Source organism: Gopherus evgoodei, chromosome 4, assembly GCF_007399415.2.
Source record: "Gopherus evgoodei ecotype Sinaloan lineage chromosome 4, rGopEvg1_v1.p, whole genome shotgun sequence".
NCBI classification, from domain to species: domain Eukaryota; kingdom Metazoa; phylum Chordata; order Testudines; family Testudinidae; genus Gopherus; species Gopherus evgoodei.
Genome location: NC_044325.1, coordinates 150,354,724 through 150,377,999, shown reverse-complemented (window position 1 = coordinate 150,377,999; position 23,276 = coordinate 150,354,724). Strand labels below are relative to the sequence as shown.

The following is a 23,276-nucleotide window of genomic DNA, read 5'->3' as shown; positions in this document are numbered from 1 at the left end:
AATGTATTAACTATAAAGATAGATTTCAAGTGATTATAAATCAAAATATAAGTCAGATTTGGTCAAATGAAATAAAAGCAAAACGCATTCTAAGCTGATCTTAACACTCTCAGGGCCCTTACAAACTTAGATGCTTCTCACCACAGGCTGGGTGGTTGCTCTTCAGCCAGGCTCTCCCCTTTGATCGGGACTTCAGTCACTTGGTGGTGGTGTCTATAGGTGGAGGTGGAAGAGAGAGGAAGAGCATGGCAAACATCTCTCACTTTTATCATGTCCTTTCCTCCCTCTTCGCTTTGCCCCCATCCCTCCTTCAGAGTCAGGTGAGCATTACGTGGAGTCTCTCCAAGCAAGGCTGAACAATTCCACTGGTGAGGCCTCCTGCAGGTAAATCGTTGCACTGTAGCTCCCTTGCTGGACAATGGTTGTTGATGGATTGTTTGACACCCTGCCCGGGCGTTGGTTACTTTCCTTGCTGTTGCCTCTGGGGAGCTAATATCTGGCTGATTCCCCCAACTTACAGCATGTTTTAGTGACAACCATACTACGCAATCCTCATAATTTCACATGCATTAATGATATATCGAGAGAAATGACTTTCAGCAGATCGTAACCTTTTCCCTGATACCTTACAAGGCCTGCTTTACACGCAAGATCACGATGATATGAAAATGAGAAATATGGGGGTTACAGCATGCTCCCCCTAGGTACAAAGGCGGCTCCAGGCCCCAGCACGCCAAGCGCATGCTTGGGGCGGCATGCCGTGGGGGGCACTCTGCCGGTCGCCAGGAGGGCGGCAGGCACGCCGCCTTGGGTGGCATGCCTGCGGAGGGTCCGCTGGTCCCGCGGCTTCGGTGGACCTCCCACAGACATGCCTGCAGAGGGTCCGTTGGTCCTGTGGCTTCGGTGAACCTCCCACAGACATGCCTGCGGAGGGTCTGTTGATCCTGTGGCTTTGGTGGACCTCTCGCAGACATGCCTGCGGAGGGTCCGTTGGTCCCGTGGCTTTGGTGAAGCTGTGGGACCAGCTGACCTCTGCAGGCATGCCTGGTGGAGGTCTGCCGGAGCCGCGGGACCGGCGACCGGCAGAGCGCCCCCCACGGCATGCCACCATGCTTGGGGCAACGAAATGTCTAGAGCTGGCCCTGCCTAGGTATAGAACGTCGCAAACATCCCCTTTTATGTTGCATTGTTACCCAGTGGGGAAAAAGGACAGTTTGCTGTCTGGACAGGCTGGGAGATGTCAGTGTGAATGTTACATGGCTGCCTGAGCGGGTCATTGAAAAGGAAGGACTGGCTGAGGGTGGCTCCCCTAAGACAGTAAATCCACTCACCAGGGCATGGACGCCTAGCAGCCTGTGTCCCAGAGGAGGATGGATTTCCCCACCGCTCAGCAGGGAGGCTAAGCAAACCCCCCAGCAGGAGAACAAAGGGCTGGGAAGGTGGGGTGAGGAGTTGGCTGTGGGAAGGAGTCAGGGCTCTCACCTGGGAACTGACCAGGGAGGTCAGACTGAGACAGAGCCTGAACAGAGGGTTCACCACAGCTTGGCTGGGCTCTGGGCTGAACGGGATGGACTTGGGCCATGCTTTAACCTTCACTTCCCTGTGCTCACCTATGGCCCTCCTGTGCTGGGTAACAGCTGACTGCCGAACCCGGCTGTTTTGACAACACTGAGTGTCACCACAAATACTTAACGAGGCGCATTAAGAGCAGACAAGGCTGTGCCAGGAGTCTGTCCCAGCTGGGAACCCTGAACTGAGCTCACGGGATGAGGCAGAAGGGTCAGTCACAGGAGGCGGTGAGGCCTGATGCCCTTAAGGAAGTGTGGGACCCTTTGGGGGTCTGGCACACTCCAAGAGACTGTTCCAAAGCTGGGGGTGTACCACTAATCCTGTGGATCCACATCAGACAATCACACAAGGACAGACACACACCATGCAGTGTCACACACAACCACAGACATCCCATGCACCCACACAGACAGACACACACCTTGCACAGCCACATACATTTTACCACAACCACGCCAGGCACAGCCATGTGCACACACACCAGGCACAGCCACACATGCACAATCTCACACACACAACCACATATGCATGTTTACACACAAACACCATGTACAACCACCCACCATGCACAACCACACGTACACCCACTCTCCATGCACAACCATACGTACACACACACAACCACATGCACAGCTATACACACACATGAATGTGCACATGCAGCACAACCACACAGGCCGGCCAGGGGAGGGGGCACCTGTGGGTGGCACCCGGGGAGTTAAAGGTTGAGCTGTAGGTTGTGTTCGCGCAGCTGGATTCATCACAGCAGCTAAAGGCTGGTCAGTGGCCAATGAGAAGCTGGGAGCGGGGAGGGCTCCAACTGCGCGCTGGGGCTGTGGGAGACATAAAGGGAAGGGTGAGACACTCCCCACCCCTACCACCAAGTGTGATCCTGGCATTTCTCAAGGGTGACCTGTACTGGTGAGATCCGCCTGCTCCCAGTATATGCTTTTCCTCTGTTCTCCCTGCCCTACTTTCTTCTCTTCTGTCCCATTTGGAAATCTCCTCTCTGTTCTTTTCTCCCTCTGCTCCCTCCCAGTCTCTCTTCTCTATCCACTCCTTCCTTCTCTCACTACTTCCTTCAGTTCATTCTTTCCGGTCCATCACTCTTTCCTTCTTTCCTTCTTACTTTCTCTTTTTAATTTGTTCTTTCCTTTTCTAATGCATTCTTTTATTTCTATAGTTCATTCTTTACTTCTGTTTCTCATTCATTTCTTTTCCTTTGTTTTCTTTCCTTAATCCTTCTTTCTTTCATTTATTCCATCTTTCACTTGTTCTTTCTTTCCTTCTTTAATTCCTTTCCTGTTTTGCTCATTCTTTATTTCATTCTTTTTTTACTTGTTCATTCTTTCCTTCTTTAGTTCTTTGTTTTTTCTAACATTTTTTCACTCTTTTCTTCCCTTCTTTAGTTCATTCTGTATTTTGTTTCTTCCATCTTTTGTTCGTTCTTTAATTATTTCACAAGAATGTAAGAATGGCCAGACTTGGTCAGACCAGTGGCCCATCTAGCCCTGTGTCCTGTTGTCCAACAGTGTCCAGTGCTTCAGAGGGAACGAACAGAACAGGGCAATTATCAAATGATCCATCCCCTGTTGTCCAGTCCCAGATTCTGGCAGTTGGAGATTTAGGGACATCCCCAGCATGGGATTGAACCCTTGACCATCTTGGCCAATAGCCATTGATGGGCCTGTCCTCCATGAATTTACCTAATTCTTTTTTGAAACCAGTTGTGGTTTTGGCCTTCACAACATCCCCTGGCAACGACTTCCACGGGCCGACTGTGCACTGTGTGAAAAAATACTTCCTTTTGTTTGTTGTAAACCTGCTGCCTATTCATTTCATTAGGTGACCCCTGGTTCTCATGTTATGCGAAGGGGTAAATAACACTTCCTCATTCACTTTCTCCACATCAGTCCTGATACCACAGACCTCTATCATGTCCCCCCTTAGTCGTTTCTTTTTTAAGCTGAACAGACCCAGTCCTTTTAATCTCTCCCCATATGGAAGCTGTTCCAGACCCATAATAATTTTTGTTGCCCTTCTCGGTACCTTTTCCAATTCTAATGTATCTTTTTTGAGCTGGGGCGACCAGAGCTGCATGCAGTATTCAAGGTATGGGCGTGCCATGGATTTACATAGCGGCATTAGGATATTTTCTGTCTTATCTATTCCTTTTCTAACGGTTCCTAACACTGTTCGCTTTTTTGACTGCCAGTTCACATGGAGCAGATATTTTTAGAGAACTACCATGATGACTCCAAGGTCTTCCTGGAGTGGTAACAGCTAATTTAGACCCCATCATTTTGTAGGTAGAGTTGAGATTATGTTTTCCAATGTGCATTCTTTTGCACTGATGAACACTGAATTTCCTCCAATTCATTTTTTGCTTGAATTTATTCTTTTTCACTCATTCCCTCCTTCTTTAGTTTGTCCTTTTATTTCTTCTCGTTCCTTCATTCTTTAATTCTTTTGCTCATTCTGTGTTTCCTCCTTCAATTTGATCTTTGTTGCTGGTTCTTTCTTTAATTCATTTTTTCACTCATGCATTCTTTCCTTCTTCAGTTCGTTCTTTCTTTCATTTTCTTTCGTTCTTTCTTTCCTTCATTCTTTTTGTAACTCACTCTTTCTTTCCCTCTTTACTTTGTTCTTTCATTTCTTCCGTCTTTTGTTCCTCCTTTAATTCTTTCACTGACTCTTTCTTTCCTCCTTCAATTCACTTTTTGCCTGATCTTTTTTAATTTGGTCTTTCTGTAATTCACTCTTTCTTTGCTCATTCATCCTTTCAGTCTTTCTTTAACTTGTTTATTCTTTTATTCATTCTTCAATTCTCTCTTTATTTTGTTCTTTGCCTCTTTAGCTCCTTCATATTTTCTTATGTCCCCTCCTGGCTCGCTCTCTCTCTCTCTCTCACACACACACACATGCAGAGTTGATGCCCTTATAAAGCAGACCACACATGCTCTTTTCACTTCCTGCACTGCACACACAAGCGCTCTTCAACTCCCGCTCAGCCGTTTCTAACTCCAGCAGTTGGCAAACAGGAGGCAAAAAAACACACCGCTTAGCCAGTGGCTTGAGGCAGAGAGAGAGTTCGCTTGACCCCTCCCTGCTCTGGGATCACTGACCCCTTTCGCCAGGAGGGTAAGTGTGTGCGAGGGCTGCCAAGGGGGAGCAGTGTGAGGGGAGGTGGTGGCTGGGGAGGGAGCCAGCTGGGCCAAGGGGACTGCAGTGTTTTACACGTGTGTGACTGGGTCAAAGCGATCGTTGTGCAGTCCACGTGGCAGTGTGGCCAGGCCAGGCGCAGCCCAGCCCTGTATTGATTCTGGGCTATTTTGGGGGAGGAGTAGGGCCATGTGGCTGGCTGTGCTGGAACAGGAAGAGGAGAGGGGGATTCTAGGAAGCTGCTGGGTGGGGGGAGGCCATGTTGCGAGGGGGCTTGAGTGGATTACAGAGCTGGGATGTTGGAGGGATGGGAGCACTGGAGGGGATACCCCTGCAACGGGGGTACCCCAGAGTGCTGTCACCTGTCAGAGAAGCCTGACATGAGAATCCTGGCAGCTGGGGCTCAGCACCTCTGCTTCCACCAGGGGGTCGTGGGACAGCTTGAGGCAGGGCAAGGCCCTCGTGGACACGGGCCGTCTAGGGGCTCTTCCCCCAGGGCACAAATCTTTGGCTGGTCCGTGGGGCCCCTGGCCGTTCCCCCAGGTGCTATTCCCCTTTGAAGCCATTTTCTCACCTAAATTTCTCTTCCTTAACATTCTCTCATCCCACCTTTGGAGATCTGCAAACTCAACAGAGCCCCAAACATTTTGTCTCCCATTGGAAACGAGCCCTGTGTAGAATCAGCACTGGCACTGGGCCAAGGGCAAGCCTGTTGCTCCGGCCTCTTCACTCCAGCTTCCAAACTTGTGCCTCACTTCAGGGAGCACCGCCCCACTCCCCCACCTTGGTCTTTTTCACAGTCTGTGCCCCCAGCCCTGGTGGGGGGGCACCCGGCTTTGAGATCGGGTTGCTCCAGCTGGATTGGCTGTTGCTTTTAGGGTGCTCAGACAGCAAATGTGACAAATCGGGATGGGGGTGGGTGGTAATAGGAGCCTATATAAGAAAAAGCCCCAAATATCATGACTGTCCCTTTAAAAATGGGACATCTGGTCACCCTAGTTGCTTTCCCCAGTGCTTAATTTGTGTCAGGGCTCAGCCCCGGCACCTCAGGGCTTGGCAGGTCATAGCCCCCACATTGCTGGGCTTGGCAGATCGTGGCCCCCGCACCTCTGAGTTTGCTGTGTCAGTTAAGAAAGCAAAACAATTGCATCTCTTTCACTACAAATCAAACACTGGCTTCCCATGTGAAATCCCATGTTGGTATTTCAGAGAGTCACAGATCCCAAGGCCAGACCAGCCCACTGTGACCAGCTTGTCTGACCTCCTGCTGCCTTGACTGAGTTCGTGTTTGAACGAGAGAGACCAGGTGGGTGAGGTAACCCTGCTCACTGGACCGACTTCTGTCCAGTTTTCCAGCTCTACAGAGACCAGCACAGCTACAGCAACCCTGCAAACACGGCTGAGCTAGAGCAGATCTAGCAAAACCGTCAGTCTCCATTTCCTGCCCAGGTGGACTAACTCTCTGGCCCTGGTGGGTTGTTTCCCTGGCCTTGCTCGTAGCATCTGTGACTTTCAATAGGAGGAAGGATGGTCCAGTGGTTAGGGCGCTAGCCTGATACTGGGTAGACCTAGGTTCAGTTCCTTGCTGTGCCACAGATCTGGGGGAGGTCACTTGGCTTTTCTGTGCCTTAGTTTCCCCATCTGTACAATAGGCATAATTGGCCTTTCTGTGTAAGGGTACAAAGGCATTGAGGGAGCTCAGGCACTATGGGCCAGGTAAGTCTCTAAGACAGATGGATATTGTGCTGTTTACTCCCTCGTCCAAACTGGTAGGACAGAGGTTAAATAAGACCAGATCCCTGCAGCACCCCCCATCCTATGCTTTGCCATTTAGTTAAAGAGGGGAGGGGCAAGGAGATGAAGTGGGAGGGGGCAAAGAATGAGCCAGTCGCTCTGTGTCCCCAGCCTGTGGAGCAGGGATGGTGCTGACGCTGCAGCAGGCGTACCGGCGGCGCTGGTGGATGGCGTGCACCGCCGTCCTGGAGAACCTCTTCTTCTCTGCCGTGCTGCTGGGCTGGGGCTCCCTGCTCATCATGCTTAAGCACCAGGGCTTCTACTCCGACATGTGCACAGGTGAGAGGGGAGGGTCCCAGGGAGACAGCGGGGCAAGGGAAAGTGTGTGGGCTTGAGCGAGAGGAGTGGGGAAGGGCACAGAGAGAGTGGGAGGGACAAAGCAGGAGAGGAGTGGGGAAGGGCACAGAGAGAGTGGGAGGGGCAAAGCAGGAGAGGAGTGGGGAAGGGCACAGAGAGAGTGGGAGGGACAAAGCAGGAGAGGAGTGGGGAAGGGCACAGAGAGAGTGGGAGGGGCCAAACATGAAAGGGGAAGGACAATAACATGGGCGGGGCCAAGCAGGAGAAGGGTGGGGGATGATATGAGGAGTGGAGGGCAAAGGGAAGTAATGGGATTGGGCAATCGGGGAGGAAGCTGAGATGAGGAGGGGCGTGGCCAAGCAGGGGAGGGGTGGAGCCTGAGATGGGTTGGGCGGAGGCACGGGAAGATGTTGGAATGGGGACATGTGGGTGTGTTTGAGGTGTGGCCAGGGCTCAGTCCCTGCAGAGGCCCCACAGAGGTGGGTTGCTCCCCAGATCAGCTGGGCTGGTTCTGGCCCCTCGGCGGGGTGGATGGGTCTGATAGGGTCTGGGTTGCTCTGCCTGCCACAAGAGACCCACAGCCAGACACAGCCCGGAGGGGGACAGACGGACCTGTAGGGGATTGACAGGCATCATGCCGCTGGCGCCTCCCACCAATCCCAGCTGCTTAGAGCAGGCTGGGCCAGGCCCCCCTCAATGGGCCCCGGGCACTGATGTACACATCTGCCCTGTGCCATGCTGTGCTGGGACTCATCCTGCCTTGGCCCCCCTGACACCCACCCCATGGGGCTGTAGCATGCCCATGGACAGGTTGACAGTGAGACCAGCGCTTGGCACAGACCCCACCAGGTGTGGCACCATACAGCATTCCTGAGCCAGGGCTGGAGACCCTAAGGGACTCCTCTGCCTCACCCCTGCCCCCAATGGGATCCCACTCCCTGCATGGGAACCCCTGCCCCTCCCATCCCCCATGGGAATGGTCAACGCTGAATCCCCACTCTGTCACGCTGAGTGCACAAATGGGGCCCACGAGGATTTTAAAAATTAATACTGGCCACTCCAGGCTTGTATTAAACTCCCAAGGTTACAGCTTTTCTCTGACTTTGACTTGGTAAACACTGCCACCACCCAAATGCAAAAAACCCCTTTTGAACCCAGGAAGGAGCACTTGGGAATTCCTCCCTGTGGGACACCCTCAAGCCCTTTCAGCCCCGCTGGGGGGAAGAGCTGAGAAAGGAAACAAAGGAAATTAGCTGTGGCTAGCAGCTAATTAAACAACATGCACAAACTCCTTAGGACACCAAAAATCCAATCCTGTTCTTAAAAGAGGTAAATTTTATTAAAATCAAAAAGGGGAAAAATACATCTGGAATTTAGGCTTTTTGCTAGATCTTAAAAGAAACAATTATATAAATCAGGCACCCAAAACAGCTTTTTTGGGGGGGTTCAGCTTAAAGGTTACAAGCAAACGAAAGCATCTGAGGTTAGCACAGAGGAGTCCACAAGCCAAAATAAAGAAAATCAACCTGATCGCGTCTAGCTAAACATTCTGATCTACTTACACATTTGGAGTTCAGATAAGTAGTTCTAGTTATGAGCTGATGATTTATGATCATAACTAGCTTAGCTGCTTATAGCCCGGCTGCTCTGTCCCTGCAGCCCAGAGAACAACAGGCAAAGGCAAAGTTGTTTTCCCAATTTTAAAAAGTTCCACCTTCCCATTGGCTCTTTTGGTCAGGTGCCCACTTTCCCCTCCCTTTACCTGGGGGACCTTTTAACCCTTTGTAGGTGAAGCAAGTAAAGAACAGCTCCCAAGAGGGATTTTACAGCTAAGTGGCTGGCTGGGTGTCCATCAAAGGGAGCTCTCCCCCTCCCCCACTTCTTTATCACAGGAACCCTGACCCTCCCCCTTGCCTCCTGTCCCTCCATGGGAAACCTGACCCTTCCACTGAGAGCCCCCTGTCCCCCCATGGTGCCCCCTCAACCCCCAGTGAGACGTTATTGCCCTCACTGAGAGCCCGGCTTGAATCCCATGAAACCTCTTGCCTCCTGCTCTCTCATGGGCAGGGCCGGCTCCAGGCCCCAGCGCGCTAAGCGCGTGCCTGGGGCGGCATGCCGTGGGGGGCGCTCTGCCGGTTGCCGGGAGGGTGGCAGGCGGCTCCGGTGGACCTCCCACAGGCGTGCCTGCGGAGGGTCCGCTGGTCCCGCTGCTCCGGTGGAGCATCCGCAGGCACGCCTGTGGGAGGTCCACCAGAGCTGCGGGACCGGCGAGCGGCAGAGCGCCCCCTGCGGCGTGCCGCCGTGCTTGGGGTGGCGAAATGGCTAGAGCCGGCCCTGCTTATGGGACCCACCTGGTCCCCCACTGAGAGCTTTCCTGCCCCCCATGAGCCTCCTTGCTCCCTGATGAGACTCTGTGCTCCCCCCCCCGTGGGCTCCTGCCCAGCTATGGAGTGAGAGGTGGGTACAGCCCCTGGGGCAAGGGGGGTCAGAGTCGGGGGGGCTCCCCCCAGGGCTGGGGAGGGTCTGACGCTGCGAATATCCCCAGGTGAAAACGGGACCAATGGCTCAGCTCTGGAGCATCCCCTCCATCACTGGCCTAGCTGCGTGGAGCAGGAGGAGATGCTGAACCTGGGCTTCACCATCGGGTCCTTCCTGCTGAGCGCTGCCACCCTACCCCTGGGGGTGCTCATGGACCGTCTGGGGCCCCGGCCCCTCCGCCTCCTCGGCAGGTGCGGGGTGGCCTGGGGGGGTCAGGAACCCTCTGGGTGGGGGCTGTGTGGAAGAAGGGCCCATGGAGATGGGGAAGGGCTCCATGGATTTCCTCAGGAAACAGGGCTGGGTCCTAAAATGGGGGAGGTGGCATTGGGGATGTCCCAAGGTGTGGGGTGCCAGAGGTGCCCGAGGTGGGGGCTGGGTCCTGTGGGGGTAGGAGCTTCAGGGATATGCGTAGGGTGGCTAGATCTCAAGATGTGGGCACTGGGGGAGGTGCCCATGGGAATGGAGGGATCCCAGGGTTGGAGAGGGGCCCATAGACTGGGGGTGCTGATTACTGCCCTGTGCCTCTGTAGTTTCAGCTTCGCTGTCTCCTGCGCTCTGATGGCCCTGGCTGCCTACGACCCCCCAGGTGAGGTGAGGGCTCCTCCCCACAGCCCGCAGCTCCCCACCGCCTTGTCTTCCAGCAGCACCCACAATCTCCCCAACCTGTTTCCTGAACCTGTTCCATACATCCACTGACACAGTCCTCCATCTCCACTGCTTATCTCACGTTCTGCTGTCCCCACAGTCTCCCAGCCCTGCGCCCCTCTGCTTTCCCGTTCCCGAATCCCTAGCCCTGCGCCCCTCCGCTCTCCCATCCCCGAATCCCCAGCCCTGCACCCCTCCGCTCTCCCGTCCCCGAATCCCCAGCCCTGCATCCCTCCGCTCTCCCATCCCCGAATCCCCAGCCCTGCACCCCTCCGCTTTCCCGTCCCCAAATCCTCAGCCCTGCGCCCCTCCGCTTTCCCGTCCCCGAATCCTCAGCCCTGCGCCCCTCCGCTTTCCCGTCCCCGAATCCTCAGCCCTGCGCCCCTCTGCTTTCCCGTTCCCGAATCCCCAGCCCTGCGCCCCTCCGCTCTCCCGTCCCCGAATCCCTAGCCCTGCACCCCTCCGGTCTCCCATCCCCGAATCCCCAGCCCTGTGCCCCTCCGCTCTCCCGTCCCCGAATCCCTAGCCCTGCGCCCCTCCGCTCTCCCGTCCCCGAATCCCCAGCCCTGCGCCCCTCCGCTCTCCTGTCCCCGAATCCCCAGCCCTGTGCCCCTCCGCTCTCCCGTCCCCGAATCCTCAGCCCTGTGCCCCTCTGCTCTCCCGTCCCCAAATCCCCAGCCCTGCGCCCCTCCGCTTTCCTGTCCCCAAATCCCCAGCCCTGCACCCCTCCGCTCTCCCGTCCCCAAATCTCCAGCCCTGCGCCCCTCTGCTTTCCCGTTCCCGAATCCCTAGCCCTGCACTCCTCCACTGTCCCATCCCTAAATCTCCAGCCCTATGCCCCTCTGCTCCCCAGTCTCCCAATACCCAAGCCCCATGCTCTTCTGCTCTCCCGTCCCCCCAAACCCGCAGCCCTGTGCTCCTCTGCTGTCCCGGCCCCCCAAACCTCCAGCCCTGTGCTCCTCCACTCTCCTATCCCCCCAAACCTCCAGCCCTTTGCTCCTTCGCTCGCCCATCCCCAAATCTGCAGCCCTGTGCTCCTCCGCTTTCCCATCCCCCCAAACCTCCAACCCTTTGCTCCTCAGCTCTCTCGTCCCCAAATTCCCAGCCCTGCGCTCCTCTGCTCTCCCATCCCCCCAAACCCACAGCCCTGTGCTCCTCCGCTCTCCCATCCCCCCAAACCCACAGCCCTGCGCCCCTCTGCTCTCCCAGCCCCAAATCCCCAACCCTGTGCTCCTCCGCTCTTCTATCCCCTCAAACCTCCAGCCCTGCTCTCCTCCGTTCTCCCATCCCCTCAGTTCCCCAGCTCAAACTCATCTACTCTCCCCACCTCTCTCGCCCCCAGTTCTCTCCCCACTGATTTTCCTCGGCCTGTCCCTGAATGGCTTCGGGGGGATATGCCTGACATTCACCTCGCTGACGGTGAGTGTGGGCTCTGTGCCCCCTGTGGGGAGGGGCTGCGCCTGTTGCTGTGGGGCAGGAGGGAGTGCTGAGCCCCTCGGGATGGCCAGCTGGGGGCAGCAGTGGTGGAGAGGGGCTGTGCCTGTTGCTGTGGGGCAGGAGGGAGTGCTGAGCCCCTCGGGATGGCCAGCTGGGGGCAGCAGTGGTGGAGAGGGGCTGTGCCTGTTGCTGTGGGGCAGGAGGGAGAGCCCCTTGGCAGGGCCAGCTGGGGCCAGCAGAGTGGGGGAGGGGTACCATGCCAGCCTTCCTCAGGGCACAAAACATCTTTGGTCCCAAGGCTCCGCTTGGATGCCCAGAGAGGTCAGTGCCCTGATCTCCTCCCAGGGCTTGGCACAGGGGGCCTGAACTCCACAGCTGAGTACCGAGGAGGCAGGTGGTGTGGCAGGACCCTGGCCTAGAGTCACATGGCAGGGGAGTGACTAGCCCCCCTGCCTGTTTCTGGGTCCCCACAGCTCCCTGCTGGGCCCTGCCCTGGCCTGCTGAGGACGCCTGTGCCTGAGCTCACTCAGCCACTCCTGCCCCATGTGGGGGTTGGTCCAAGGACATGGCGCAGCACCCAGTTCTCAGCGTGGGGCCGAGCCTGGGTCCCCAGTGTGCGGGGAGGGGGCTGTGTGTGGGGGGGTGCAGGTCATAGTGCTCGCGGGCAGGGGCTCTGTGCCGTCTCTCACCATCTCCCAGGCCTGAGCGCGCTTGCCCCTCGTTGCCTTGGGCTGAGGTGCCACTCGCCTGCCATGGCTCCCATTGCTCTGGGCCAGGCTTGGAGCCATCTGCCTCTTGGCTGCCTCTGCATGGGGCTGACCGGTGGCTTACACGGTGCTGGGGAGCACTGCTCTGGTGCCCAGTGTGGGGCTGCTTGCCCTGTGGGGTGGAGACTAGGCCAAGCTCTGAGCCTGGCACAGGAGGGCCTTGTGCACCTGCTTGGGTCAGGTGGGGGCTGGGGCGGGGCTGTGTTCGCCCCATGCTGAATGCTCCTGTCTGCGTTGGTTGCTGAGGGATGGGCAGCTGGACACTGCAGTCCTGGGCACACAGGGGAGGCCGGTTGGCGGGATTGTCAGTGCAGGGTTTTTGTTGGGGCTGGGTCCCCTGCTGCAGCTGGACCCCGGAGGACAGGCCGGGGTGTTCTTGGGGGCCATGTCCCCATGCCAGCTGCAAGGCTGGGCGTGATCCCGCCACTTGCCTGCTCCGTGTTGGGGTCTGACCCAAGCGTCATGCACATGCTGCATGCAGCGCTCTGAGCCAGGAAGTGTGCCGGCGCTAGGTGCCAGCGAGCCCCCGGGGCCGGGCTGCCAGGGGACCATGGCAAAGGGCTGGGCGGAGCACAGTGGGCAGCCTCTGGCATGGGGCACTGCATGGGTCAGGGGAGGGGGAATCTCTGCATCCAGCACATGAGGGGTTAGGATTACACCCTCCCCACCCCGGTGGGGTCTGGCACAGGCACAGCCCTCCTCAACTTGCCAGCAGTCACGTGACCTGGGCAGGTAGCCATGCAGCCAATAGGGAGGCAGGATTGTGGAGCACACCCCCTGCCCCAGCGCTGGAGGGGAGGGAGAGGGCAGGGCACATGTTGGAGCTGGGTTAGGGCCCCAACCACGTGCTGGCCTGTTTACTAAACCAAGGTGCCCTGCTGGTTGCGGCTGCACTTGGGGGAGGGGAGGATCAGGCCTGATCCCCTTCCCCATGGGGCCCCAACACTGTCCAGAGCTGGGATCCAGCCCTGCCCTGTGGCACCCTAACCCTCTATCTAGGCTCCCTCCCTAGGGGGAATCCAGGCCTCCTCTCCCCTTCCCCCACCCACTGCTCCTCTACTGAGACACCCCCCCAGTGGGAGTCAAAGGGAAATGGCTGCCCCCAGGCTGGAGTGGATCTGGCCCCCTCAGGGCAAGTTGGCCTGAGCTGGGCAGCGGGGAGGGGCCTGCAGCAGGGAGAGGTGGTGTGGATGGGATGGGATGGGGGGAGGGGGAAAGAGATTGGGGAGGGCTAGGGGCTATCCTGGCACTGGGGTTGTCCCCCCCCCACCCCACCGCCTCTCCCCCCACTAACATCTCTGCTCTGTGTCCTCCCCAGCTGCCCAACATGTTTGGGAACCTGCGCTCCACCTTCATGGCGCTGATGATTGGCTCCTACGCCTCCTCGGCCGTCACCTTCCCTGCAGTCAAGGTACGGGGCCTCTCGATGGGGCAGGTTCAACCCCCCACTTCCTGCTTCAGATCTGTGGGTGGCCTGGGCTGCTGGATTGGGGTGGCTCACAGAGCACTATCAGCACCTGTGGGTTACATGGGGAGAAATCGGGTATCAGGGTGACCCCTGCCCAAGATGCCAGCCAGACCCTCCCTGTCCCATCTGGCCCCCTCCCTGTCCTCATCCGCCCCACTAACCTCCTGGTCCCTTGCTCCCAGCTGATCTATGATGCCGGCGTTTCCTTCATCACCATAATGCTGACCTGGTCAGGCCTGGCCTGCCTCATCTTCCTCAATTGCCTGGTCAACTGGCCCAAGGAGTCCTTCCCGGCGCCCGAGGAGGCTAACTACACGTGAGCAAGGGTGTGGGAGCGCCAGCCTTTCCCAGCAGGGGGCGCTGGCTGTGGAGGGAGCTCCCAGCAGACAGTGGCAGGTCTCCCCCAGCAGGCAGCGCTATGGGGGGAGTGGCAGGTCTCCCCCAGCAGGGGGCGCTGGCTGTGGAGGGAGCTCCCAGCAGACAGTGGCAGGCCTCCCCCAGCAGGCAGCGCTATGGGGGCAGTGGCAGGTCTCCCCCAGCAGGGGGCGCTGGCTGTGGAGGGAGCTCCCAGCAGACAGTGGCAGTTCTCCCCCAGCAGGCGGCACTATGGGGGCAGTGGCAGGTCTCCCCCAGCAGGCGGCGCTATGGGGGCAGTGGCAGGTCTCCCCCAGCAGGCGGCGCTATGGGGGCAGTGGCAGGTCTCCCCCAGCAGGGGGCGCTGGTTCTCGTCTCACCCCCCTTTCCTCGGGTCAGGAAGAAGATCAAGCTGAGTGAGCTGGCACTGGATCACAGGGTGACGGGCGATCGGTTCTACACCCATGTCACCACCGTGGGGCAGCGCCTGAGCCAGAAGGGGCCATGCTCGCAGGAGGGCAAGGAGCTTTGCACATCCACGCAGGACCTGTGCCACGGGGCCACAATCCCTACCGAGTGTGAGTGCCACATGCCCCCTGGGCTCCTGGTGCCAGCTGGACCCAGCACCCATGGGGGCAGAGATCAGGGTACCTTGCAGGGGGCAGGGTCTCTGGGTGGGCAGGGTTTGGGGGCTGCTGGGCTTCCCAGAGTGTGTGTGTGGGGGGGGAGGGAGGTTCAAGGTTTATAGGGGGAAGGACTTTGCCAAGGTGGGGGGCAGAGCTTCCTGAGGAGGGCAGTGTGTGTCTGATACCCTCCAGGGGAGCAGTGTGTGTGAGGGGGTTCTGTCAGGTTGTGAGGTACAGGGGGGTGTGGGGCTCTCCCAAGCTGGGGGTACAGGGGACTGTAGGGAGTTGCAGGGCTCTCCCAGGCTGGGGGGTACAGGGGAATGTAGGGAGGTGCAGGGCTCTCCTAGGCTGGGGTTGCACAGGGTACAGTGCAGGGCTATCCCAGGCTGGGGGTACAGGGAACCGTAGGGAGGTGCAGGGCTCTCCCAGGCTGGTAGGGGGGTGCAGGGCTCTCCTAGGCTGGGGTTGCAGGGGGTGCAGTGCAGGGCTCTCCCAGGCTCGGGGGTACAGAGGAGTGTACGGAGATGCAGGGCTCTCCCAGGCTGGTAGGGGGGTGCAGGGCTCTCCTAGGCTGGGGTTGCAGGGGGTGCAGTGCAGGGCTCTCCCAGGCTCGGGGGTACAGGGGACTGTAGGGAGGTGCAGGGCTCTCCTAGGCTGGGGTTGCACAGGGTACAGTGCAGGGCTCTCCCAGGCTCGGGGGTACAGAGGAGTGTACGGAGGTGCAGGGCTCTCCCAGGCTGGTAGGGGGGTGCAGGGCTCTCCTAGGCTGGGGTTGCAGGGGGTGCAGTGCAGGGCTCTCCCAGGCTCGGGGGTACAGGGGACTGTAGGGAGGTGCAGGGCTCTCCCAGGCTGGTAGGGGGGTGCAGGGCTCTCCTAGGCTGGGGTTGCAGGGGGTGCAGTGCAGGGCTCTCCCAGGCTCGGGGGTGCAGCCTGGGGCAGCGGGCGGTGTGTGGCCGGGGCTAGCCATGCCCCCAACCGACCGGCCGATTTATGGCCCGGCGGCTGCTCGGTGCAAGGCCGGGTACCTTGTGCATCAGGCAGTGGCTCTGCCTGGGTGTCTAGCTCCACCTGCTGGCGGGATCGGGGAGCTGCACTTTCCCCGCCCGTAGCGCCCGACACCGGTAAGTCCCGCTGTGTTCTACCTGCGGGATCTGGGGCGGCCCTAACCCACGGGGGGGCGGAGCACCCACGTACCCACGCGGCGGGCCTTCTGCGCAGCTGCTAGACTGAGCTCGAGTTTGGAGAGAACCCAGGAGTCCTGGCTCCGAGAACCCCTGCCCGTTCTAACCACTAGATCCCACTGCCCTCCCAGAGCTGGGCTGCAACCAGGAGTCCTGACTTCCACCCTGCAACTAGACCCCACTCCCCCGCCTCTCCCCGAGCTGGGGTAGAAGCCAGGAATCCAACAGTGCTGAGATTCACCTTTCCCACATGTCAGAGCAGAGGTGGGCAGTGACAGATGCCCCTGTCTGTTTGTAGGGAGGTGATGGGAGCTGCCTTAGCTGGTGAGAGTGGGGATGACTCTGGCTGAGGCTGTCGGGGGGATGGGGTCTCTGATGGGGGGCAGTCTGGGGATGACTCTGGCTGAGGCCGTCAGGGGATGGGGGCTGTGGTGATGGGGGGAAGCCTGGGGATGACTCTGGCTGAGGCCGTCGGGGGGATGGGGTCTCTGATGCGAGTGGAAGCCTGGGGATGGCTCTGGCTGAGGCTGTCGGGGGATGGGGTCTCTGATGGGGGGCAGCCTGGGGATGACCCTGGCTGAGGCCGTCGGGGGGATGGGGTTTCTGATGGGGGGCAGCCTGGGGATGACTCTGGCTGAGGCCGTCAGGGGATGGGGGCTGTGGTGATGGCGGGAAGCCTGGGGATGACTCTGGCTGAGGCCGTCGGGGGGATGGGGTCTCTGATGCGAGTGGAAGCCTGGGGATGGCTCTGGCTGAGGCTGTCGGGGGGATGGGATCTCTGATGGGGGGCAGCCTGGGGATGACTCTGGCTGAGGCTGTTGGGGGGATGGGGTCTCTGATGGGGGGCAGCCTGGGGATGACTCTGGCTGAGGCCGTCGGGGGGATGGGGTCTCTGATGGGGGGCACTGTCGTGTCTGGTGGAGGAGGTGTGGGGGTTGTCTGCTCTGCCCCAAGAAAAGCTGATTAACCCTCTGCACTCGTCTCCTTGCCTTCTCCCTCCCTCGCCCCTGCCTGCAGACTCGATCCCCTTCCGCCGCAGCGTCTGCTCCCCCATGTTCCTGTGGAGCCTGATCACCATGGGCATGACCCAGCTGCGCATCATCTTCTACATGGCAGCAATGAACAAGATGCTGGAGTTCCAGGTGACGGGCGGCAGCCAAGACGGTGAGGGCCCAGTGGGGACCGTGTCATGGATCCACTGGCCCAGCCTCTTACCAGTCCCTGGCCCCCAAGGCCCCACCCAGTTCCACAGGGGCAGGCCCATGGCCTCTAGGGCCCCAGCGATGGCCATCTGTCTCCTCGGCTTCCGACAGGTTTGTGCCCATTCAGGGCACCGTGCTGTCAGTGGTATCTGCAGCGAGAGCAGCAGCCTTCCCGGACACGGGGGAACATAGCCGCCTGGCCCACAGGATCGGAAAGGCCTTGTGTTCGCACAGAGAGGCAAAGCTAGAGCCATAGTCCAGCCTGGCCAGCGCCGGTGCAATTAGCCAGCCAAGCTGTTATGGCCTCTATCTCCATGTGGCTCCTTTTCAGCCCCAAGGCCTGGCCACCGGCCTCCTTTCCCCTTTGTTCTCCCGCTGGGGCCTTTGTGCTGCTTCTCGGCTGAGGGCTGGGGGAACGTCTCCTTCCTCCTGGCTGGTGGCTGCTAGGGGTGAACAGCCCGGCCATTGGGGTTCCCGCTCTCTTGCTGGATTCTCCATTGATGTGGGTTGGTTTTCGCCAGTCCTTTGCCGACCCTTCGTACCACCCCAGCCAGCCACGGGATGCACACACCTCATGGCTCTTGCTCTGCCCCAAGAAAAGCTGGTTAACCCTCTGCACTCGTGTGCAGAGCAATGCAAAGCGCAGAGGGAAACCGAGGCACGCATATGCCTCATAAACATGGCACCAAAATTCCCACTTGGTCACAAGGGGACATAGGCCAGGAGGGGGCTTTGGGTAGGGGCCTGCTGTCATGGACCCACAGGGTGTGTACTGTGCCCTGCTGTTTCCCCTGCCCCTTGGAGGAGCCCCACCGAGGGCCCCGCTCTTCCTGAAGGGCCAGTCAGGCGGCCTCCCCGCCTCTGGGCTCCACTGCGAGCTCTGTCCAGCGAGGCAGGCTCCTGGCCACAGATTCGCCCGCTCTTCGTGCCAATGTGATTTTCAGCACAAAGCTGCCCTAACTCAGCCCGGCCAGTTCTCAGTCTGTCGTCCAAGGGCCGAGTTTGCCTGTCCACCTGCGGGAGGGTCCCAGGGAGCGCCTGGGGCTCCCACTGGCTTTACGGACCCTCCGTCGATGTGGAGCCAGGCCCCAGACTGTTATGGGACCCAACACCTTCTGCTCCCAGAACTGCTTTTAATCCTTTTGTGCCCACAAGTAGCAATGCAGAGTACAGAGGGAAACTGAGCAATGCATAGAAATATCTCAGAAAATCATCACTTCATCACAGGAGGGCATAGGGCATGAGGGGAAGCTGTGTGTGTGTGGGGGGGGGGGAGTTGGGGTAGGAGGGAGAGACCGAGGTGGGCTGGGGTGGGGATGGGGGGGCTGGCATAGGAGCGGGGAAGCAAAGGCCAGCAGGGGGAGCTGGAGGTGAGTGTGAAAGGGAGAAGGTGTTGGAGGGACATTGGCTTGAATGGGGGCAGGGACCTTCTCTCCAGGCCCTTTATCCCTTGTCTGTGTGTCTCTCCCCCCTGTTGACCCCAGTGCCGGAGGAGCTGATGGAGCAGGCTGAGGACACAGGTAGGAGCGGCTGGGGGTAGCCGAGGCCAGCCCTGCCCCCTGCCCTTCCAACATTGCTATCTCCGGCAATGTACAGAGCTGCCTAGAGACTGGGGAGCCCTGGGCACCTATGGGGCAGGAAGTGGGAGTGGGGTCTCCCACATGCAGTGACCGATGCCCTCCCCAGGCACTGTGCTCTCCGCTATACAGCAGGGAGATGGAGCCTGAGTGTGGGGTTCTCCCCCTGATGGGGAGGGCATGGGCATAAGAGTCTCCTCCCTGATCAGAGACTGGGGGTGGGGACTGGGCACAAGGGTCTCCGCTCTGATGGGGGTAGGGCCTTGGAGTCTTCCCGGCAGTGGGGTTGGGGACGGGGCCCGGGCACCGGGTTCTCACCCTCTCCCCGACGGACAGTTGAGTTCTACGCCTCCATCTTCGGGGTCATGCAGCTGCTCTGCCTCATAACCTGCCCCTTCATCGGCTACGTGATGGACTGGCGCATGAAGGACTGTGTGGACGGGCCACTGGGCCCGGGCGCCACCGCGGCAGCTGGGTGAGTGTGTGTGTCCAGGGCATGGATCCAGCTTGGGGGCCTGCGGGGGGGGGGGGGGAAACCTGGTGCCTCAGGGCACGGATTCCTGCTGGGGGGTGAATCCTGGCACTGGTGCCCTTGGATGCAGACCCCACTGGGGCTGCTGGGGGGTGAATCCTGTCACTAGTGCCATTGGGTGCAGACCCCTCTGGGGCTGCTTAGGGGTGAATCCTGGCACTGGTGCCCTTGGGTGCAGACCCCACTGGGGCTGCTGGGGGGTGAATCCTGTCACTAGTGCCATTGGGTGCAGACCCCTCTTGGGCTGCTTAGGGGTGAATCCTGGCACTGGTGGCCTGGGTCACGGAACCCGCATGGGGTGCGTGCGTGAATCCTGGTGCTCATGCCCCGGGGTGCGGATGCCGCTGGGCTGGCTAGTGACTCTTTCCCCTGCCATTGCCAGGGCCGGGGCTGAGAAGTCATCTGCTAGGCCCCGCTACCGCAAGATCCAGAAGCTCACCAATGCCATCCGGGCCTTCACCTTCACCAACCTGCTGCTGGTGGGCTTCGGGGTCACCTGCCTCATCGACAACCTACCTCTGCAGGTACCGCCGGCCCCTACTCTGCTCCCCCATGGTGCCCCAGGCAGGTGCCGCCCCGGCCTGCTCCCCCTTGCCCCATGGCCCGCCAGAGCTGGTGCCACCCTGAGTCTCCTGTCCTTTCCCATCGTGCCCCAGGCCCAATGGTCATTGTCTGCTGCTGATCCCCCAAGGTGCCCCCCACATTCTGATGCCCTCATCTCTCTCTCTCTCTCTGCAGTTTTTGACTTTTGTCCTTCACACCATGGTGCGAGGCTTTTTCCACTCCGCCTGTGGGAGTCTCTACGCCGCTGTGTGAGTCCCCACTCCCCGCACACGCTTGCCCCATCCTTCCTGCTTGCCCCTGCCACACCCAGAGCCTGGAGCGCTGGCTGGGGATGCTCACAAGGGCATGACCCAGCAGCTGGGGATCCTGTCTCCCTCCCTCCTTAATTTTCCTGGGGGGCCAAGGCTGATGGAGTTTGGTGATGAGGGTTAGTCCTTCTTGATGGGGGGAGGGGTACGAACCAGCTGGGATGTGGGGCAGGCGGGAGGGGAGATGGGGGGGTTTCCCCCTTGATCCCACTCATTCTCCTGTCTGCTGGGGCCATGGCAGAGGACTGGGGTCACTAATCAAGGGGAGGGTCATTCTTAGGACTTTGGTGGGGGTGGGGCCTGGTTACCCGGAGGGGCACCGGGTGGGCAGAGCCCTCACTGGCTGCTTGGCCTTTGGTTGGCAGGTACCCGTCCAGTCACTTTGGCACTCTAACTGGCTTGCAGTCGCTGATCAGCGCCGTCTTTGCTCTGCTGCAGCAGCCGCTCTTCATGGTCGTGGTGGGGCCCCTGGCTGGTGACCCCTTCTGGGTAATTGAAAGGGCCGTGACCCCAGGCCAACCCTATCCTGGGATCCCCTCCCCACAGACCTCAGGCTGGGGAGTCCCTGCCCCCACCTGGGGAGCTAGCATATGGCAAGGGGCGGGGCAATACCAGTGCCTGTCCCCGTCCCCCAAGGGCTTAGGCTCTGCCCTGCTCTGAGGCTGATCCACCAAGGGATGAGGGAGGCTGCAGTGGGGAGAATGGATCTGGTGCCCCTTCCGCTGGCTGGGCAGGGGGCTCTGCGGAGGCACCTGGCCCCATTAGACCAGAAGGTGCCATTTGTCCCAGCTGAATGCGTTAGCTGACACTGGAGAGATGAGGGGTGGGGCTAGACCCAGGCTCCTCCTACCATCCTGAAAGGGGTCACAGGGACCTGCCTGCCCTTGGAGAAAAGGGTATAGTTGGGGGAACAGGATGTCTCAGGGAAGAGGGGAATGGGACAGGGGGCCCCTCCCCTCTAGGGGGCGTTGGCTCTGATCTGACCCCAGGATGGGGTCACTGACTGGCTTGAGTGGTCAACGAGGGGGAGTGGGAGTCTTTCCCCTCTAGGAAGCGCTGATCCCTGCGCCTGGCTGGCTTGGGGAGTGGGACAGTCCCTGGTGGGGCAGGTGCCTGTGTCCAGATTGGGAAATCTGCCCAGTTGGCAATAAAAAGGTCTTGGAGTCCGAGCTCCTTGCCCCCCCCGGGGGAGGAGTGCAGGGCTGTGGAGCGGGCCCCTTTCCCAGCATGCCATGCAATTAATAGGGGGTGGAGAAGGAACATATTTTGGTGGCTGAATCACTGAGTGGGTAGCTCAGCTGTGAGATGAAATCACTGATTTCCCCCCTCCAAATCTCTCCCACTTGCCTTGCATCCCTCTCCCCCCCACCACAGGTCAATTTTGGCCTCCTGATCTTCTCTCTCCTGGGCTTCCTGCTGCCCTTCTACCTCTGCTACTTCCGGCGCACCCTGCTCCGGGACCAGCCGGTGCTGGGACAGATCCCAGACCCGGCCGAGGGCGCCCAAGTCAAACTCCAGGACGGCGTGGCCCTCAATGGCATGCTGAGTGCTGACGACACTGCGGCATAGGAGGGGCTGGAGAATGGGTTGGGGGGGGTGGAGAGCGTGGGTGACATAGAACAAAATGCCAGATCCGCTCATCAGCCGATTGCCGAACAGATGGGATGAGACACTAAGAGCAGGAAAAAGAAACACTTGTAGGTTTCAATACGCGGGAGCCATGGAAATAGCCGAGCTGCCTCGAATTTCTAATAGTTATTTTTTATATATATATCAAGAGAGAGATCTATATATTTTTGCAGGGAACTTTATAAAGCTCTGTGACTGTAAATAACTAACCAAAGATCGGGGTGCGCTCCTAAGCCCCAAATCAGGACATACCCTTACCATAAAGATGTGCCCCTTGGAAAGAGGTGCTGGATCAGGGCATTCAGGATAATAATTTCTAGCACTTACCTAGCCGCAGTCAAACTGTGGTGGGTGAGTATCAGAATTCCCCCCCGCCCCATGTGATAGATGGGGAAACTGCCTAGCTGCCGAGTCCGGGGTTTGAATCGTAACTTCCCCCTCCCTGCCCTGTCTGACTGAGCCTTTGCCTATCAGCTAATATGGAGGGGTCAAAGTTTCCTCATGCTGCTAGGACGTCTCTCCTTGGCCCACGCTGGGTTGTCGATAAAGGTTTTTTTAAAACAAATGAAAGGAAGTATTTCTCCACACAATCAGCCCGGTGGAACTGTTTGCCAGAGGATGTTGTGAAGGCCGAGACTAACAGGGTTCAAAAAAGAACTAATTCATGGAGGACAGGTCCATCAATGGCTATTAGCCAGGATGGCGAGGGATGGTGTCCTTAGCCTCTGTTTGCCAGAAGCTGGGAATGGGCGACAGGGGATGGATCACTTGATGATTCCCTGTTCCGTTCATTCCCTCTGGGGCACCTGGCACTGGCCACTGTCGACAGACAGGATACTGGGCTAGATGGACCTTTGGTCTGACCCTGTACGGCCATTCTTATATTCTCTTCTAGGATGTGCCCTGTCTGCCAACACTGGGGTGTCGATAAAGTTTCTATCTCTTCTAGGACATCCCCTATTGGCCAGTATGGGGTGTTGATTAAGTTTCCCCTCCCTTCTCAGGCCACCCCACACCAAGATACCCTTTATCTGCTAACTCTGGGATGTCAGGCAAGCTTCCCTCCATTATAGACATTCTCTGTCTCCTGACACTGGGGTGTTGAGCAAGTTTCCCCTCCCCTATTTTATAAGCTATCTCGCTGTGTATGGTGGTTGTGGATCCCACCCCACCCCAGCAGAACCAGGCCCTGGGAGGTGTCTGGGTGTATTTCTCAGGTGCTCCAATTCATCTCTTATTTGGGAGAGAGCAGACGTCCATGTCCACAAATGATACTGAGGGTGGATCGGATCCGACAGTGAGTTCTGAGTCTGGCTGCGGACCCCTCGGGGGATGGGTGCAGGGGCCACGTTGGCAGTACTGAAGGGAGGTGCTTGAAATCACATCTGTCAATCCAGGCAGCGCTGGGGAGCAACCACAGTTGGGCACCTTCCAGAGACATCGTTGCATCCATTCTCTGTGGTGTTGCTACCCCTTCCTGGAGACCAGCGAAGGGGTTGGCCAGGAAGGGGAGGGAATAGGCCCCTGCCCCCTCCTCTCTGTAAGCCCCTCTCTGTTCCCTCCCCCGTTACCAGTGCTCCCCAGCCAGTGGGGGATTTAATTTATTGTTCTGCTTGTATGTTTCAG

General features: G+C 58.7%; 1 protein-coding gene across 6 annotated transcripts; it reads left to right on the top strand.

Annotated features, from left to right (window-relative positions):
- The first annotated feature begins 307 nt into the window (after positions 1–307).
- Positions 308–22,329, top strand: SLC43A1 (solute carrier family 43 member 1). 6 transcript variants are annotated; one of them, XM_030561856.1, is made up of 16 exons: positions 308–384; positions 5,941–6,037; positions 6,637–6,804; positions 9,368–9,551; positions 9,891–9,946; positions 11,348–11,424; positions 13,528–13,620; positions 13,860–13,993; positions 14,431–14,609; positions 16,856–17,002; positions 18,525–18,560; positions 18,954–19,092; positions 19,532–19,673; positions 19,888–19,961; positions 20,387–20,510; positions 21,396–22,329. In XM_030561856.1, the coding sequence occupies exons 3-16, from the start codon at positions 6,651–6,653 to the stop codon at positions 21,588–21,590; spliced, it is 1,734 nt and encodes a 577-aa protein (XP_030417716.1). In that variant the 5' UTR covers positions 308–384; positions 5,941–6,037; positions 6,637–6,650; the 3' UTR covers positions 21,591–22,329. The 6 variants fall into 6 exon arrangements, with proteins under 6 accessions (XP_030417716.1, XP_030417720.1, XP_030417717.1 ...); XM_030561855.1 differs by lacking the exon at positions 308–384 and adding an exon at positions 4,320–4,710; XM_030561860.1 differs by lacking the exons at positions 308–384; positions 19,888–19,961 and adding an exon at positions 4,318–4,710 and having other exon boundaries at positions 21,396–21,483.
- Positions 22,330–23,276: the final 947 nt, after the last annotated feature.